We start from the raw sequence: 20,167 nt of genomic DNA, 5'->3' as shown, positions 1-20,167 counted from the left end.
CTTAATGGTAAGGTCCTAGGGAGTGTTGCTGAACAAAGAGACCTTGGAGTGCAGGTTCATAGCTCCTTGAAAGTGGAGTCGCAGGTAGCTAGGATAGTGAAGAACGCGTTTGGTATGATTTCTTTTATTGGTTAGAGTACTGAGTGTAGGTGTTGGGAGGTCATGTTGCGACTATACAGGACATTGGTTAGGCCACTGTTGGAATATTGCGTGCAATTCTGGTCTCCTTCCTATTGTTACAAGGATGTTGCTAGGGTTGGAGGATTTGAGCTACAGGGAGAGGCTGAACAGGCTGGGGCTGTTTTCCCTGGAGTGTCGGAGGCTGAGGGGGTGACCTTATAGAGGTTTACAAAATTATGAGGGACATGGATCGGATAAAAAGACAAAGTCTTTTCCCTGGGGTTGGTGAGTCCAGAAAGACAAAGTCTTTTCCCTGGGGTTGGTGAGTCCAGAGGTAGAGGGCATAGGTTTAGAGTGAGACGGGAAGGATATAAAAGGGACCTAAAGGGCAACGTTTTCACGCAGAGTGTGGTACATGTATGGAATGAGCTGCCAGAGGATGTGGTGGAGGCTGGTACGATTGCAACATTTAAAAGGCATTTGGATGGGTATATGAATAGGAAGGGTTTGGAGGGATATGGGCCGGGTATGGCAGGTGGGACTAGATTGGGTTGGGATATCTGGTCGGCATGGACGGGTTGGACCGAAGAGTCTGTTTCCATGCTGTACATCTCTATGAGTTCTGAATTGTTCAAGTTCATTCCTTTCTCCAGCTTTAAGCTTGGTGAAGGCCATCTATCTCTCTATGAGTTCAATAACCTGATCTGGTCGGCTGAAAAATCTCTGTTGTGATTCCATGGCTCGCTGGAGTCATAGAGATATACAGCACAGAAACAGACCCTTCAGTCCATCTCGCCCGTGCCGTCCAGGTATCCTTTATACATCTAATCCCATTTTCGAGCATTTGGCTCATATCCCTCTAAACCCTTCCTATTCATATATACTCATTCAGATGCCTTTTAAATGTTGTAATTGTACCAGCCTCCTCCACTTCCTCTGGCAGCTCATTCCATATATACACTACCCTCTGAGTGAAAACATTGCCCCTTAGGTCCTTTTTATATATTTCCCCTTTCACCTTAAACCTATGCCCTGTAGTTCTGGACTCCCCCACCCCAGGGAAAAGACATTGCCTATTTACCCTCATGATTTTATAAACCTCTGTAAGGTCACCCTTCAACCTCCGGCACTCCAGGGCAAATAGCCCCACTCCATTCAGGATCTCCCTTTAGCTCAAAACCTCTAACCCTTGAAACATCCTTGTACGTCTTTTCTGAACCCTTTCAAGTTTCACAACTTCCTTTCGATCGCAGGGAGACCAGAAATGTATGCAGTATTCCAAAAGTGGCCTAACTAATGTCTTGTACAGCCACAATACGACCTCCCAATTCTTGTACTCAATATACTGACCCATAAAGGAAAGCATACCAAATGGCAGCATATCTATCTGCTTGCAATCTTCTGCTGATATCAGTGCAAATCAATAGTTTCCCCATTTTGGATATTAATACATTGTGTTTTTGAATAAAATATCTCTTTATCACTGAATAGCTTCTTCTTAATTAGTTAATTGAAGTTGTTAGACTTGTTGGGCCTTTACTGAGGATTTAAGTTTTTCTCTGAACACGCCAAATATACATTGAAGTTCTGTATTCACAATTAAAAAGATTTGTTTGCATACAGTTGGCTTCTGTTTGTGTGGATGTGACACTATCCAGCCTGTCTGAAGCTTCAATGATCTGGAACTAGTTTTGAAGGTCTGAGTATGCCCTGCATCTCGGCTACTATTCTGATATTAGTAATTTTTGAGCCGTAAAATTTTAAAGGTTTGAGAATTTCTGTTCTCAACCTCTGTAACATTTGAAAGGATCAACATCTACACTGGTATCCAATTTGAACCAGTTTTTCTCCCATTTACTTTAATCTCCGAATACCAGAACTCATCCCAAGGGTCTGTCCCCTCCAGGAAATCAAAATCTTGCTGTTGATAATCACATCACTCAGGAAGAATTCTTCCTGCCATTGTGTTAAATCTCCAACTGCAGTTACTCCCACAGACTCCTATGGATGTTTTTCTGCCACTGCAGCCTTATTCCACTGTCTCTATTTACACATATGACTCTGGTTCCTGCAAGTGGAGTTCCATTGTGGCTTGGACAGCACCCTTTTTGTTGTGTGCTGCTGTCACTGTATTTTATAATTGCTCCTTTCTTCCCACCTCATAAGGATGTCTATTTCTGTAATACTTGCTAAAAAAAACTAGCTTACCTTGTTTTCTGGTCGAGGCTGAGAGCACCAATTTATCTCACGTTTAGGAAGTCCATATGTGTGCACAGTGGAAGAGACCATGCGCATTTGTCCCAAGCAGCCTTTTTAAACATTTAAAGGGCCTGCTCATTTGGAGTGTGCCAGTCCAGCACATAAATTAGGAGCTGGCATTTAGCTAGAGAGTCAGTGTCAGGGAACCATACAGAAGATGAGATTGAATCACTAGGAGGTGAGCAAATGTTCAGGTACTCTGTTACAGCAACATTGTTGATTGTTATTTAATAGAGTCTTTGTAAGGTCTTGAAGATTGAAATTCCCCAGAGGAATTTTTGAATATTAACAAGACCTTCAATGACTTTTGTCAGCTGGGTGATCTGTTTTCACTTGTTTATTAATGTATATGTTCCAGGCTAGGCCAGAATTTATTCCTTATCTCTAATGTCCAGAGGCAGCTAAAAGTCAACTTGTGGATCTGAAATCACATGTAGTCACATAAGGACAGGAGATTTACTTCCATAAAGGATATCAATGTATCAGGTGGGGTTTTATGACAAGAGTTACATGGAAACTATTAAGCATCCATATTTTACTGAATTCAAATTTCACTGTCTACCATGTTGGGATTCAAATCTATGTCCCCAGAACATTAGCAAGGAGTTCTGAATTACCAGTCCAATGACATCACCACGACTTCTCTGTTTCGATCAGATCCATTGGATTTGTCTTTGTCGTACAAGTTTGACCACAGTTTTCTGTGTGTTTCTCATGTTGATTTTGAATATTAGAGAAAAGATAGCTATTATTTGCTCATTCGTATTGTCTCTCGTGCTAAGTTTGTGTATTAGAGTGTAAACGAAATATTGAGAGCTATTTTATTTTTCTCACCTTGGATAGTAGAACTTATATGGGTGTTCAAGCCAATGCAATTTTAAGGCTTTATTCTATTAGTAAAGATTTAAGATTCTTAACCTTCATCTACTTGAAACAAAAGGCTGATGGTCCCTAATCAAATCATAAGTGTACAGTACCTGGGGGTCTGGTGTCGAATTGTAACATACTTTACTTAATGCTGCTAACCATGTACTCTGCCATTGTCCTTCTTGTGTGCTCTCTTCAACATTGCATGGCATTTCCCATTCAGTTGTAGGTGTGTGAGGAAACATGTGGCTACCCAGTCTCTACTGATGCTGAGTATCACTTCAGGTATTTTCCCCACCTCTGCATTTGGATTGATAGGCTGGCCTTATTGTTTGCCATTACTGAGCTTAACTACAGGTTCTTGTCACTCACCTCTGGCTCTATGGGTCTGGTCACTATTGCCCATGTTGTAATGTGAGATCTAATGTGAGTGAACAGCAACAAGACTATTGAACACATCTGAACAGAAAGGGTGGTAAAAAAGGATATTTTATTTGAAGCTCTACAAGTCCAGTCTCCACTTTCATGTGATCTGATATTACTGTGAGATAGATCCATTCGTGCGTGCTCAGTAGCTTTACTAAAAGTAAAAGTACAGTTCCTTTTACAGAGATCATAGAGAACTTTCTTTTAGAAGCATAGAAAATAGATGCAGGAGTAGGCCATTTGGCCCTTCAAGCCTACTCTGCCATTCTAAATGATCATCGCTGATCATCTATCTCAGTACCCTGATCCCAGTTTTTCCCCTTACACTTTTGAATCCATTTATCTCGAAAAAAAAAATTATCTAATTCTTTCTGGAAAACAGTAAACATTTTGGCTTCAATTTTTTTCTGTGGCAGAGAATTCCACAGGCTCACCATGCTTTGGGTGAAGAAATTTCTCCTCGCTTCAATCATAAATGGCATATCCCTATCTTTCGATTATGACTCCTGGCTCTGGACTGCTTTGTCATCAGGAACATTCTTCCTACATTTATCTCCTATGTTTAGTTTTGCAAAGTTACAATCAACAGAAATATAGTAGTCAATATGCAGAGCAATGGTAGTGTCATTACCTCTGAGGTAGGAGACCCCAGTTCAAGTCCCACCTGCTCCAGATGTGTGTAATAACATCTCTGAACAGGTTAATTAGACAATATCTAAAATAAATTAAGCAGGCACTGAAATTGAAAGAGAAGGGAATGTTGTGGGTGACTGAGGAGAAGTGGATAATTGTGTTGCAGAGGGAATGATTCTTTTGGCAAAAACAAGGAAAGCCCTATACTGTTAGGGAATGGATAGGAAGAGCAATAGAGAAGAAGTGTATGCAATGAAAAGAATGAAACTGTGGGAATTGAATCAGAAAGACCAAGGAAGCACATGTGAGGTGGAAAGCACAAGGTCATGATGATTGAATTTCTGAGTGACATTGAGAGAGATATGTGATAGAAGAAAAATGATAATTTGAGACCAGGAATAAAAACACAATGTAGACTCTAATTAATATATTGGAAATAAAGCATGTCACAAGGTATATTAATTGCTCGTTTTCAGATCTTCCGCATGGCACATTCATTTTGATTTTGGGAATGCCACTTACAATGTTTGTATGTGTTGCATTTGAGATTTGTGGCTGTTTTGATAGACAATTAATTCCTCCCTGAAGCATGACAATCCCTGCAGTATTCAGACATTATTGTGTACATTGTAGGAAATTATAAAGCTATCATTTCATTAATTAATGACTGGAACAAATGATTTGCTAAAATATTAGTTGGTGAACACAGGGATACTTTGTAAACAAAGGAAAAAGTGACATGTTTAACAATGTAAACTTGTAGCAGTTTTGTAAATTAATTACTTGGTTTTCAGGTCACAATAACACACTGAAAAATCTTTGCCATCCTTACAGTATGTTTGTTGATTTAAAATGTACAGCTGCATCGTGTTTTTCTAATTTCTTTTATATCTGTAATTGACAGCCAAAAAACCAACCAAGTTTAAGGATTGGTTGGACTGCAGCAGTATGGAAGTGAAGCCTAATCCAGTTGCTTTGGAGATCATGGCATATCTGGCACAAGAGACAGTGGCCCAGGTAATGTGCAAGTTTTATAAAATGGAGTGTCCTATGATAGAGTCATACATCACAGAAACAGACCCTTCGGTCCAACTTGTCCATGCCAATCAAGTTTCCCAAACTAAAGTGATCCCATTTGCCTGCTTTTGGCCTATATCCTTCTAAATCTTTCCTGTTCATGTACCTGTCCAAATGTCTTTTAAATGTTCTAACTGTACCCGCATATGATGCTTGGGGAAATATTAATATCAAATTTTTAAAAAGGACAGAAGTGCAGATGCTGGTCTCACAGCACCTGTAGAGAGAAGGCAGAGTTGACCTTTCAGGTCCAATAACCCTGCTTCAGTTCTGAATACGAGTTACTGGAACTGAAAGATCAACTCTACCTTCTCTCCACAGATGCTGGCAGACTGCTGAGATTTTCCAGCAATTTCTACTTTATTGCACAACTTTGGGATTGGTGAATTTCTTAGTTGAGTTGTGAACACGGTGGCTCAGTGGTTAGCACTGTTGCCTCACAGCGCCAGGGACCCGGGTTCGATTCCAGTCTTGGGCGACTGTCTGTGTGGAGTTTGCACATTCACCCCATGTCTGCGTGGGTTTCCTCCAGGTGCTCCGGTTTCCTTCCACAGTCCAAAGATGTGCAAGTTAGGTGAATTAGCCATGCTAAATTGCCCGTAGTGTTAGGTGCATTAATCAGACTGAAATGGGTTTGGGTGGGTTACCCTTCGGAGAGTCGGTGTGGACTTGTTGGGCTGAAGGATCAGTTTCCACACTGTAGGGAATCTAATATCTAATGTCTAATATAATGCCCCAATGACATTTTTATTAAAATGCTATGAGCAACTCAATTTTAAAAGAAACAATATTTTTATTTTTAAGCTGGTGGATCTAGCCCTTTTGGTGAAACAGGACATGGCTGCTAAAACAGGGGATCCATTTAGTAATGCCAAATCTGTAACACTTGCACATCACAATGCTGCATTACCTGAGGTGAGTACTTGAAGCATATGCAATTTTAGCAAAAAGGAATTTACCTTCTGCATTTCTATCAAAGCACCAATTTTCACATACACACATCATTACTTGACACCGACACAAAATACAATCTGTTTACAACTGTTCTTTGTCTTTTTAACTGAAGTTTGAAAACGTTGTACATTTCAATAATATTCCATACGCATGCTGCAAAGTTAGATTCTACAAGTAAGATTATTATTTATGTGAATAGTAATTGCACTTTATCACTTAAGTGGACAATGAGCCCTTCTACTGTTATCGACCAGAAATTGTGCAAAATGCATCAATGTATAGAATCCTTTCCGTGCAGAAAGAGGTCATTTGGCCCATTGTGCCTGTGCTAACCCTCTAAAGAGCATCCCCCCAGACACGCACTCCTGCCTCATCCTCATAACGCAACCTGGTTTTTTTTAAAACCATGGCTAATCAACCTAACCCACATGTCTGTGGACACTAGAGGGCAAATTGTTTTAGCGTGACCAATTCACCGAACCCTGCACATCTCTGGATGGTGGATGGAGGAGACCCACTGAGAGAGAAGGTGCAAGCTTCATACAAACAATCGCCCTGTGTCCACGGCACTGTGAGGCAGCAGTACTCACCACTGAGCCACACTGCCATCTGCACATATATCTAATGTGTCAGAAGTTTCAGAAAATGTCAAACAACTAGATAATTCAATTTTAACGGAACCACCAGTCAATATATTTATAAGAAGTGAAATGGTAATCAGTCAGTTCTGAAATTACACATAATGCTTACATTTTAAATGTGCATTAAACTGTTTGCTGAGTCCAATATAAATCATATTGATAGTTTCTTTAAATTGAAATTGTTTTCAATTTTTTGGGTGCCTTTTTAATCTTCTGTTAGCTTGTATTTCATCTGAAAAATGCAGTGTCTGCTATTGATAATCAAAGGAAAAGGGTAGTTGTCCTACTGAACCAGGTCCATATAATTTGATTTTAAGGTGAGCCTGTGAATTGACAGTAATAAGAATGCTTAAATGTAGAAATCGGAGTACTGCACTTGTTTAGGGCCCCGATTGTAATTTTCCGTTGTTGTTATCACTGCTGATGGTAATACTGGACAAGTCAGATACCAGAATAAGACTCAGCTTGATAGATCATAAGTTTTATTTTTGTTTACCATAAACGTCAGTTACTGAAAATATTCACAAGAGGCTGCCAACATATCTTTAACAAGTGAATATATAAGTTTTCTTAAACAAAAGAAAAAAATGCAACCTATGTTCTACTATTCCAGAACTATTTACTAACTGTCTCACTACAATCACAAAAATAGATTCAATCTGTTTATCCAAAGAACAACTTTAGGGACATTAAACCACAATGAAGGGTCACCCCATCTCCAAGCTAAAGCTCCTTGTTCAGCTGGCATAGTCATCAGTTCCTTTTGGAAAGGTTTCTACGTTCACCTAATGCTATTTTCTTTAGTTCTTGTCTCTTCCTGAGACCTTTGAACAAGATGCCAACACAGCTTACCTACTACTTAACATAGATTCCTTAATTTCATGTCTTCACCATACTGTCTTGTATGAACTTCCTCGATGATACCTCCAAAGCTTTCTGTGGATGGCTTTCTTCTTTGTCCAGTGTTAAGGACCATGACTCTCTGAAACAACCTATTACTGTCTGAATGAACTTAGTACTGGCTGAATGAATCTACTTCTAGGCCCATTTATCTCTGGGTTGTAAAACCCAAATCATCAAAACCCCAGCACTCAACTTCCCAGTTTTAACTGTTCATGCATCTAATATCATTTTATTCTTGGAAATCCTGTCTTTAGCTCATTGTTCCAGCTAACTTTCTAGCCATTCACAGAATGGAAAACAAAATTCAATCTTGCCTCCTTTTTAGAAATTATGTTCCCAAAAATAAAAGAATATATGAACATTCATCACATAATGTGATGAAGTCTGCTCAATATTTGTATTTGTAGAGATAGCAGTTGGCTTATATAACTCTTTAAAAATAATTGGATGTTACTCATAAAATGTGTAATTTTTATTTTTGTTGGAACTGCAACAACTCCAACTGGATGCACTGATGAGATCGATCCATGACTGGCCCACTCAAGACCCCTTCAACATCCTAAGGCAGTTGTTAGATCTGTCACAGAAAAGTGAAATTCTTTTAATTTGAATGCTCCGATTTCTTGTCTGTTGTGAAGTGTTTGAATTCCTCAAGTGCATTCATTATTAAAGAGTAGAGCTAGTCTAATCAGAAATGAAATAGATTTGCCACATGTAACACACTTTAACAGCATTTGCAGATATTAAAACTTTTAGCGATCCGTTTTCTTCCATTTCCCTGATCTTTTGAAATTTTTGTTTTGGAGGCAAATCATTCAAACAAGATGTCCAGTGCATCGATGCATAAAGAAAGCATAAATTGCACAATTCTGCCTGGTGGACCAGGCATGACTTCTGGTCTCTAAATTACTTATACAATCTATTTTAATCCCTAATTTTAAATGTTTTAATGACATCACCTACATATATCTGTGATCATCTTCAGCCCTATAGACACCATTTCCTAGAGTCTCTGATCTTCTGTTCTGGCCTCACTTGTGGATCTCTATTGTCCTACATCTCACCCAAGCTTTAGTAGGCATTCTTTCATCAGTTTATGATTTGGAGATGCCGGTGTTGGACTGGGGTGTACAAAGTTAAAAATCACACAACACCAGGTTATAGTCCAACAGGTTTAATTGGAAGCACACTAGCTTTCGGAGCGACGCTCCTTCATCAGGTGATTGTGGAGGGCTTGATCGATTAGAATCAATCTAAACATCAGGTCATAGACAGAGAACACGGGGCTAACACCTTCAACATATTGTCTAGCTATCACCATTGTTAACAGCTAACCCGAGAATGCAACTTTTAAAAAAAAGGGGTTTTGTGATTTACACCTGAAAGAAGTGAAACTATCACTGTATTCTAACAGATGAAAGGCTTAACAGACAATCAATTTTTCAATGTATAATTTCAGTTACATCACACTGCAAATTTTTGCTATAAATTCTGTGTTACGATCGAGCCCTCCACAATCACCTGATGAAGGAGTGTCACTCCGAAAGCTAGTGTGCTTCCAATTAAACCTGTTGGACTATAACTTGGTGTTGTGTGATTTTTAACTTCATCAGTTTAGATTTTATTCTTTCAAACTTTCTTTCTAAACACCTCAATCTCTCAGACTTACTGTTGAAACACACCTTCTTAACAATATTTGCAACAATATGAGAAGCATATTTGAACATTTCCCAATGTTAAAGGTATCATATAAATGGAGTTATTTGTTGATGACAAGACAAAGCAGTTATTGATGTTAGTGAAATATCTGTGGAAAGGTTAAATCTCCTTGATATAATTTTGTGGATATAGCTCCCACTAGCTCATCCTTTTTCATCCATAATGCAAGTTATTTTGTTTGACATTCCAAATGAAATTTAAACATGGTTTCCATATAGTTAAGGAGATATGCAATAATTCAGCTATGAAGCTTGTAGTTTACCTCTTTAATTCTAAGATGTAATAGCTGGTTTCAATCACCTTGTAGGATGTTGGATCAGCCATGACTCTATTGATTGGTAGGGGAGGCTTAAGGAGCAGAACATCCTCTTGCTTTTTCTTGTGGTCTTATCTAGGTTCCTGCTTAAATTAATCCAAGCTCTGGATTGTTTAACCAATAGTTTACTGTCAATAAGTTTTCATTCCATTGGTTATACAGGCTGGTTCAATTTGACATATTTAATCTCTTGAATAATTTTTAAAAATATTTTTATCTTTTCCTTTTTCTTATGTTATACCAAAAATAGGTTAATGAATTCACAATATGGGCAAAAGGGCTGGACAATAAATGTTGGCCGAGCAAGTGATGCCCACATCCCTTAAATGAATAAACAAAGCTAACTTCCTTAAACTGTACATTGTAGATATCACTTGGCTATTTAAATTTTCTACCAAATAAATATTTTATTTTGTTATAGTGGCTGTCTTAGTGGATGACAGTGGTCTGTCTGAAGCCAGGAAGATGATGCTGCATTATTTGAGAGAAAAGTATCTGAAGGATTACATAAGTCAGTCAGAGGGTCAAATAATTTACACAAACTAGAATTCAAGCCTTGAATATCACTTTTGACTGACATTTGCACACTAGCTTCTCCCACAGGGCGGATTCTACTAGTTGATTCAAACAAAAATGAGAAATAGCGAAGACAGCTCCCTCACCTAGCAAATAGCCATATAGGTAAAATTGGTTATGTATATAGAAGTACCATGGTGGACCCCAGTGTTGATCAACCTTAAAAGGGGTAATATGAAGAAGATGTTAGCTATAGTGTGAGTGTACATGCACTTGATTAATAATTGGATTGATTACTAAAACACTTGGAGTATTGTCATAGGAATCAAAGTGTGTTATCTTTAAGGTTGTTAATCATCTAATTTATTTTTGCAAAATCAGATACCCAATAAAATGTGTGATTCTTATTAGACTGGGAATTGTCTAGCTTTATAGACAAACTAATATGTTTCAGCATCTCAAAATGTTACTTTTTATTATTTTAGATACAATTTCAAGTTCAGTCTGTCAGTTTGAAGAGCAATCCTGACTCACCAGAAAATACACCCCCGTCAACACCAACAACCCCTGCATCAGCAGCACAGCACATTGTCTCTAAAACACATTCAGGAAATTTGGGGAATGGAGGCATAGGGCAAGATTCCAGCAATACTAAAGCTAAAACCCGCAAGAGAAAAAAGGTTGGTAGACATTGTTTACTCAGTTAAGCAACTTATATGTATTTGACCATCTTGCTGTGTTAAATAGAAATCATCATAATAAAAATGTATGAACTAGATTTTAGTTTTGGTAAAGTACTAGACCATAATACCATAATAAATGGAAATAGGCCATTTGGCTCCTCAAGCCTACTCAGCCAGTTAATATGATCATGGCTAATATCATCAACTTATTAGAACAAGAATAGTTTATAAAGGATACAAGAAAAATGTAGGATTTGGGGAATACCTTTGGTTTATTCAATTCAAACAAAAAATTGATAATCTTTGCAGTTTTTCAGAAAGGGAAATCTGTTAACTGACCTTAAACCTGAATGTGAAATTTTCAATCGCTCCTGAAATGGGAAATTGCTACTTTCCCATTTTCAATAATTCAGGAGATTTTGAGTTTATCGATTTAGTGTTATTTTATTCCAAAGGTTAGCTGCTCCTGGAACTAAAGAAATTGTGGTTAAACTGATGTTGGACAGCAGGGTAACCAGGTGTAAACGGAGCTGCCAGTTGATTGGCAATTACCTGCTTTGTGTCAGAGATTAATTGTAAACTTATTGCATCTTAATTTATTTTGTAAAAATTATTGTTTTATCCAGTGTTATGTCGGTAAAATTTAATGGTTAATGAAATTGTTACAGATAGCAAGGAAATCTTTGCTTGGAGGATGTTATTTAAACCCAAAATGAATGTGCAACATCTCAACATCAATGCTAATTTAATAAGATTTGGTTCTCCTAAGCTGTGCCATGAATTGTCAGTTCTGCAGATTGCTGAAATGGAATGAATTAATGAAACGAATTTAATGCTCCATTGAAATTCATTCATTTCAGCCAGTCTCAAAACAGAATGCCCGATAATTCAGGGTGATAATACTTTGCTGCTCTCCCAGCTAAATAGGGACATATAGAAGTAGTGAAGAAATGCTGTAGAGTAATTTGGAGGAAAATAGTTTTTCTTAAAACAGAAACAAAATAAACCAAATGATTACAATTCCACTTGGATAAATCAATTTAATTTTGATCTTTGTAAATGTAAACTAAATTATAAGCTTTTTATGCTCCTGTTTACTGCTCCTACAAACTTTGAAAAGGGACCATTTATATAGGATGTTGTATGGCATATGCTTGTACCGATAGTCTGTCAAATCCTGCTGGCATGAAAATGATGTTGTCCTAAATCTAGATTTCTTTTTTGATTAATTATTTTTCTCATTTTAAACATTGTAGTCATATGACCTTAACATATGAGGAATGTTTGAGGACACTGGTTCTATACATGATGGAGTTGAGAAGGATGATGCGGGAGGGGGAAGGGGCAGTGGGATCTCTTTGAAACGTACAGAATATTGAATGGCCTGGACAGAGTGGATGTTGGGAGGATGTTTCCATTGGTAGGAGGAGAGACAAGAGACACATCCTTAGAGTAAAGGGAAGACCTTTTAGAACAGAGGTAAAGAGAAGCTTCTTTCAGCCAGGGATCGGTAAATCTAAAGAATTCACTGCCACAGAAGGCTGTGGAGGCCAGGTCATTGAGTATATTTAAGATGGAGATGCATGAGTTCTTGATTGTAAAGAGGATCAAGGGTTATGGGGAGAAAGCAGGAGAATGGCATTGAGAAGTCTATCAGTCATAATTGAATGATAGAGCAAACTCGATGGGCTGAATGGCTGAATTGTTGCTCCTATGTCTTATGGTTTTCTGAGGGGGGAGGTGCAAAAAGAGTTATTAATCCCAGTGTATGAGAATTAGAAGTCAGTTAACATCAGCTGTGATATGACGTATAGTAACATAAAGTGTTTTGCCATCGTAACGTTTGGTTTTATGGCATTCCCTTATTTTATGGACTAAGATGTTTTGATCTGCATAAATGCATTCCAATTTTTTTTAGTGAAAACTAGCAGGTTAATAAATCCAGTCTGGTTCAGACACTGCTGGATTTCTGAGAATGCATCATTTTTTCAAGGACAATGATTTTAACCTCAGTGCAATGTTGGGTAGATTTGCACATGCTAGTATTCTGTAGACTGATGTGAACTTTCTGGACCCATTGAGAGTCCCTTTCTACTTTGGCATTAAATAAAACAACAACATTCTGATGTTCTGTTGGTGATAATATTTGGAGGACCACTATTCAAAGATACAGATATGGCCTGACTTTTAGGTCATGTTTTTTTAGAACTAACGGTTTATTTCCACCATGACAAGTGAATACAGTATTATACAGCATGAGGTTTAAGCTGTTGCTACTCATGATCATGACAATTTTCCATGTACATGATCAGGAGTTAACACTTTACAGAAATCATCACTGTGCACCTTTTTTTTTAAAACATCTTTTTTTATTGCTCATTTCTTATGAGTGAACTTAGTGACTGTCATCAAACTTTTGCTGCATGGAGTGACATTACAGCAGTTAAGGAAAGAATAAATAAATTTGATAGCTGCTTTCATATCTGCTTGTGTGATACTGCTTCATTAAGCTGAAGGAATTGGGTTCACCTGCATAAATGTTGTGATTTGACCTGTTGTCATACAATATAGGAGCAGAATTAGGCTAGTGAACCCAATGAGTTCTGCCATTTGATCATCACTGACATGTTTCTCAATCCATTCTCCTGCCTTCTCCCTGTGAACTTTAACCCTTACCAATCATAGAACATAGAACATTACAGCGCAGTACAGGCCCTTCAGCCCTCAAGAACCTATTTATCTCCGTCTTAAATAACTCAATGACTTGGCCACCACAACCTTCTACAGCAATGATTAATCACTCTGTGGCTGAAGGAATTCCTCCTCATCTCAGTTCTAAATGGTCGTCCCTTCATCGTGAGGCTGTGCCTTTGAGTCCTAGACTCTCTTATTAATGGAAACATCTCCTCCATGTCAATTCTATCTCGGCCTCTCAATTCTGTAAATTTCAATGAGAATTCCCGCTTTCATTTTTCTAAACTCCATCAAGTTCAGACCCAGAGTCCTCAATAGCTCCTCATCCCCAGCTCTTATACCCTGGGATCATTCTTGCAAACCTCCTCCCGATCCCTTCCAACATTACATTCTTTCTTGGATACAGGGCCCAAAACTGCTGTGACTGTTCTAAATGCAGTCTGAATGGAGCTTTGTACTGCTTCAATAATGCACCTCTGCTCCTGTATTCTTGCCGTCTTATAATGAGTGGTAACATTGCATTTGCGTTCCTAACTGCCAACTGAACCAGCATGCTAACCTTAAGAGAATCCTGAGTTAGTACTCCCAAGTCGTTTGTGCTTCAGATTTCCGAAGCCTTTTCCCATTTAGAAAATGGTCTACGCCTCTATTTTTCCTACCAAAGTGCATCACTTCACACGAAATTTCCCACATTGCACTCAATCTGCCACTTCTTTGCCCACTGTCTTTCTTCAGCCTTCTGCTTCCTCAACGCTACCTGCCCTTCCCTTCATCTTTGTGTCAACTGTGAACTTAGCAGAATGCCCTCAAGTTTCTTTGTCCAGGTCGTTAATGCATAACGTAATAAATGTGATCCCAACACTGACCCTGCAAAGCTCAACTAGTCACTGGCTTTCATCCCGAAAAAGACCTCTTTATCCTCGGTCTCTAACTTCTGCTAGTCAGCCAATCCTGTCTCCATGCCAGTACTTTGCCCCTAAATCCATGGATTCCTATATTATTTAGTAGTCTCCTGTGCAGCAACTTGTCAAAAGCCTTCTGGGAATCCAAATAGATCATATCCACTGACTCCCCTCCGTCTAACCTATTCATTATATCCTCAAAACATTCAAACAGATTTGTCAGGCATGATTAGATTAGATTACATTACAGTGTGGAAACAGGCCCTTCGGCCCAACAAGTCCACACCGACCCGCCGAAGCGAAACCCACCCATACCCCTACATTTACCCCTTACCTAACACTAGGGGCAATTTAGCATGGCCAATTCACCTGACCCTGCACATCTTTTGGACTGTGGGAGGAAACCGGAGCACCCGGAGGAAACCCACGCAGACACGGGGAGAACGTGCAAACTCCACACAGTCAGTCGCCTGAGGCGGGAATTGAACCCGGGTCTCAGGCGCTGTGAGGCAGCAGTGCTAACCACTGTGCCACCGTGCCGCCCATCTCCACTTGATGAAGCCATGCACTTCCATTACTTAAAAATCTCATCCTTAATAATGGGCTCTAAAATCTTGCCAATGCCTGAGGTCAGGCTAAGTGGCCTACAGTTTCCTGTCTTCTGTCTCCCTCCTTAAGCCGGGTTGTTTCATTGGCCATTTTCCAGTCCTGTCAGACCCTTCACGACTTCAGTGATTCGATTAAGATTAGATTACTTACAGTGTGGAAACAGGCCCTTGGGCCCAACAAGTCCACACCGACCCGCCGAAGCGTAACCCACCCAGACCCATTCTCCTACATTTACCCCTTCACCTAACACTATGGACAATTTAGCATGGCCAATTCACCTAACCTGCACATGGGGAGAATGTGCAAACTACACACAGAGAGTCGCCTGAGGCGGGAATTGAACCCGGATCTCTGGCGCTGTGAGGCAGCAGTGCTAACCACTGTGCCACCTACAAAGAAACATCGATTCTCCTGCTCCTTAGATACTGCCTGACCGGATCGAGTTCCGAAACCATGAGGTTATGCTGCAGCTGTACAAAACTTTGGTGCAGCTGCACTTGGAGTATTGTGTACAGTTCTGGTCACCGCATTATAAGAAATGCTGAGGGACTTGAGGCTGTTTTCGTTAGAGTGAAGAAGGTTGAGAGGTGACTTAATAGAGACGTATAAGATAATCAGAGGGTTAGATAGGGTGGACAGGGAGAGCCTTTTTCCAAGTATGGTGACGGTGAGTACGAGGGGGCATGACTTTAAATTGAGGGGTGATAGATATAGGACAGATGTCTGAGCAAAAAGGGTAGTAAGGAATGCTTTGCCTGCAATGGTAGTGGATTTGCCAACTTTAAGTACATTTAAGTCGTCATTGAACAAGCATATGGACATACATGGAATAGTGTAGGTTAGATGGGCTTCAGATTGGTATGACAGGTCAGCGCAACATCGAGGGCCGAAGGGCCTGTACTGCGCTGTAATGTTCTATGTTTTATTACTGTGTCATGTGCTATTTTAAACATATAATCTGACAAATCAGGAATATTTAACTCTTCTTTCTGAAGGAAATCATGTTTATTGAATTGAGTAATGCTGTGGGTGAAAAGGAACCAGTGGATGTGGTGCATTTGCAAGGAGCGGGTCCCAGGGCACAGGCTGGTGTTGGGGCAGGTCACAGGGCGGAAGCTGGTGTGGGGGCGGAGCAGGTTCCAGAGCAGAGGCTGGTAAGGGGAACGGATCCCAGGGCGGGAGCGGGGAGCAGGTCGCAGGACGGAGGCTGGTGCTGGGAGCCGGTCCCAGGGTGGAGGCTGATGGTAGGAGCAGGTCCCAGGTTGGAGGCTGGTGCTGGGAGCGGGTCCCAGGGTTGAGACTGGTGCTGGGAGCGGTTCCCAAGGTGGAGGCTGGTGCTGGGAGCGGTTCCCAAGGTGGAGGCGGAGGCTGGTGCTGGGAGCAGGTCCCTGGGCGGAGGCTGGTGCTGGGAGCAGGTCCCAGGGCGGAGGCTGGTGCTGGGAGCAGGTCCCTGGGCGGAGGCTGGTGCTGGGAGCAGGTCCCAGGGCGGAGGCTGGTGCTGGGAGCAGGTCCCTGGGCGGAGGCTGGTGCTGGGAGCAGGTCCCAGGGCGGAGGCTGGTGCTGGGAGCAGGTCCCTGGGCGGAGGCTGGTGCTGGGAGCAGGTCCCAGGGCGGAGGCTGGTGCTGGGAGCAGGTCCCTGGGCGGAGGCTGGTGCTGGGAGCAGGTCCCAGGGCGGAGGCTGGTGCTGGGAGCAGGTCCCTGGGCGGAGGCTGGTGCTGGGAGCAGGTCCCAGGGCGGAGGCTGGTGCTGGGAGCAGGTCCCTGGGCGGAGGCTGGTGCTGGGAGCAGGTCCCAGGGCGGAGGCTGGTGCTGGGAGCAGGTCCCTGGGCGGAGGCTGGTGCTGGGAGCAGGTCCCAGGGCGGAGGCTGGTGCTGGGAGCAGGTCCCTGGGCGGAGGCTGGTGCTGGGAGCAGGTCCCAGGGCGGAGGCTGGTGCTGGGAGCAGGTCCCTGGGCGGAGGCTGGTGCTGGGAGCAGGTCCCAGGGCGGAGGCTGGTGCTGGGAGCAGGTCCCTGGGCGGAGGCTGGTGCTGGGAGCAGGTCCCAGGGCGGAGGCTGGTGCTGGGAGCAGGTCCCTGGGCGGAGGCTGGTGCTGGGAGCAGGTCCCAGGGCGGAGGCTGGTGCTGGGAGCAGGTCCCTGGGCGGAGGCTGGTGCTGGGAGCAGGTCCCAGGGCGGAGGCTGGTGCTGGGAGCAGGTCCCTGGGCGGAGGCTGGTGCTGGGAGCAGGTCCCAGGGCGGAGGCTGGTGCTGGGAGCAGGTCCCTGGGCGGAGGCTGGTGCTGGGAGCAGGTCCCAGGGCGGAGGCTGGTGCTGGGAGCAGGTCCCTGGGCGGAGGCTGGTGCTGGGAGCAGGTCCCAGGGCGGAGGCTGGTGCTGGGAGCAGGTCCCTGGGCGGAGGCTGGTGCTGGGAGCAGGTCCCAGGGCGGAGGCTGGTGCTGGGAGCAGGTCCCTGGGCGGAGGCTGGTGCTGGGAGCAGGTCCCAGGGCGGAGGCTGGTGCTGGGAGCAGGTCCCTGGGCGGAGGCTGGTGCTGGGAGCAGGTCCCAGGGCGGAGGCTGGTGCTGGGAGCAGGTCCCTGGGCGGAGGCTGGTGCTGGGAGCAGGTCCCAGGGCGGAGGCTGGTGCTGGGAGCAGGTCCCTGGGCGGAGGCTGGTGCTGGGAGCAGGTCCCAGGGCGGAGGCTGGTGCTGGGAGCAGGTCCCTGGGCGGAGGCTGGTGCTGGGAGCAGGTCCCAGGGCGGAGGCTGGTGCTGGGAGCAGGTCCCTGGGCGGAGGCTGGTGCTGGGAGCAGGTCCCAGGGCGGAGGCTGGTGCTGGGAGCAGGTCCCTGGGCGGAGGCTGGTGCTGGGAGCAGGTCCCAGGGCGGAGGCTGGTGCTGGGAGCAGGTCCCTGGGCGGAGGCTGGTGCTGGGAGCAGGTCCCAGGGCGGAGGCTGGTGCTGGGAGCAGGTCCCTGGGCGGAGGCTGGTGCTGGGAGCAGGTCCCAGGGCGGAGGCTGGTGCTGGGAGCAGGTCCCTGGGCGGAGGCTGGTGCTGGGAGCAGGTCCCAGGGCGGAGGCTGGTGCTGGGAGCAGGTCCCTGGGCGGAGGCTGGTGCTGGGAGCAGGTCCCAGGGCGGAGGCTGGTGCTGGGAGCAGGTCCCTGGGCGGAGGCTGGTGCTGGGAGCAGGTCCCAGGGCGGAGGCTGGTGCTGGGAGCAGGTCCCTGGGCGGAGGCTGGTGCTGGGAGCAGGTCCCAGGGCGGAGGCTGGTGCTGGGAGCAGGTCCCTGGGCGGAGGCTGGTGCTGGGAGCAGGTCCCAGGGCGGAGGCTGGTGCTGGGAGCAGGTCCCTGGGCGGAGGCTGGTGCTGGGAGCAGGTCCCAGGGCGGAGGCTGGTGCTGGGAGCAGGTCCCTGGGCGGAGGCTGGTGCTGGGAGCAGGTCCCAGGGCGGAGGCTGGTGCTGGGAGCAGGTCCCTGGGCGGAGGCTGGTGCTGGGAGCAGGTCCCAGGGCGGAGGCTGGTGCTGGGAGCAGGTCCCTGGGCGGAGGCTGGTGCTGGGAGCAGGTCCCAGGGCGGAGGCTGGTGCTGGGAGCAGGTCCCTGGGCGGAGGCTGGTGCTGGGAGCAGGTCCCAGGGCGGAGGCTGGTGCTGGGAGCAGGTCCCTGGGCGGAGGCTGGTGCTGGGAGCAGGTCCCAGGGCGGAGGCTGGTGCTGGGAGCAGGTCCCTGGGCGGAGGCTGGTGCTGGGAGCAGGTCCCTGGGCGGAGGCTGGTGCTGGGAGCAGGTCCCTGGGCGGAGGCTGGTGCTGGGAGCAGGTCCCTGGGCGGAGGCTGGTGCTGGGAGCAGGTCCCTGGGCGGAGGCTGGTGCTGGGAGCAGGTCCCTGGGCGGAGGCTGGTGCTGGGAGCAGGTCCCTGGGCGGAGGCTGGTGCTGGGAGCAGGTCCCTGGGCGGAGGCTGGTGCTGGGAGCAGGTCCCTGGGCGGAGGCTGGTGCTGGGAGCAGGTCCCTGGGCGGAGGCTGGTGCTGGGAGCAGGTCCCTGGGCGGAGGCTGGTGCTGGGAGCAGGTCCCTGGGCGGAGGCTGGTGCTGGGAGCAGGTCCCTGGGCGGAGGCTGGTGCTGGGAGCAGGTCCCTGGGCGGAGGCTGGTGCTGGGAGCAGGTCCCTGGGCGGAGGCTGGTGCTGGGAGCAGGTCCCTGGGCGGAGGCTGGTGCTGGGAGCAGGTCCCTGGGCGGAGGCTGGTGCTGGGAGCAGGTCCCTGGGCGGAGGCTGGTGCTGGGAGCAGGTCCCTGGGCGGAGGCTGGTGCTGGGAGCAGGTCCCTGGGCGGAGGCTGGTGCTGGGAGCAGGTCCCATGGCGGAGGCTGGTGCTGGGAGCAGGTCCCATGGCGGAGGCTGGTGCTGGGAGCAGGTCCCATGGCGGAGGCTGGTGCTGGGAGCAGGTCCCATGGCGGAGGCTGGTGCTGGGAGCAGGTCCCATGGCGGAGGCTGGTGCTGGGAGCAGGTCCCATGGCGGAGGCTGGTGCTGGGAGCAGGTCCCATGGCGGAGGCTGGTGCTGGGAGCAGGTCCCATGGCGGAGGCTGGTGCTGGGAGCAGGTCCCATGGCGGAGGCTGGTGCTGGGAGCAGGTCCCATGGCGGAGGCTGGTGCTGGGAGCAGGTCCCATGGCGGAGGCTGGTGCTGGGAGCAGGTCCCATGGCGGAGGCTGGTGCTGGGAGCAGGTCCCATGGCGGAGGCTGGTGCTGGGAGCAGGTCCCATGGCGGAGGCTGGTGCTGGGAGCAGGTCCCATGGCGGAGGCTGGTGCTGGGAGCAGGTCCCATGGCGGAGGCTGGTGCTGGGAGCAGGTCCCATGGCGGAGGCTGGTGCTGGGAGCAGGTCCCATGGCGGAGGCTGGTGCT

The 20,167-nt window shown here is 45.6% G+C and overlaps 1 protein-coding gene across 8 annotated transcripts in view; it reads left to right on the top strand.

Moving 5' to 3' along the window:
• Positions 1 to 20,167, top strand: part of supt3h (SPT3 homolog, SAGA and STAGA complex component) — a 469,791-nt gene that overhangs the window by 348,402 nt on the left and 101,222 nt on the right. For all 8 annotated transcript variants that reach the window (XM_043682678.1, XM_043682668.1, XM_043682695.1 and 5 more), the window contains 3 exons: positions 5,210 to 5,322; positions 6,187 to 6,297; positions 10,917 to 11,111. In XM_043682678.1, coding sequence (XP_043538613.1) covers positions 5,210 to 5,322; positions 6,187 to 6,297; positions 10,917 to 11,111 — 419 coding nt within the window. The remainder of the gene's footprint in view (positions 1 to 5,209; positions 5,323 to 6,186; positions 6,298 to 10,916; positions 11,112 to 20,167) is intronic.

Source organism: Chiloscyllium plagiosum, chromosome 3 (assembly GCF_004010195.1).
Source record: "Chiloscyllium plagiosum isolate BGI_BamShark_2017 chromosome 3, ASM401019v2, whole genome shotgun sequence".
NCBI classification, from domain to species: domain Eukaryota; kingdom Metazoa; phylum Chordata; class Chondrichthyes; order Orectolobiformes; family Hemiscylliidae; genus Chiloscyllium; species Chiloscyllium plagiosum.
The sequence above is the reverse complement of the archived record's forward strand: the minus strand, read 5'-3'. Positions and strand labels throughout refer to the sequence as shown.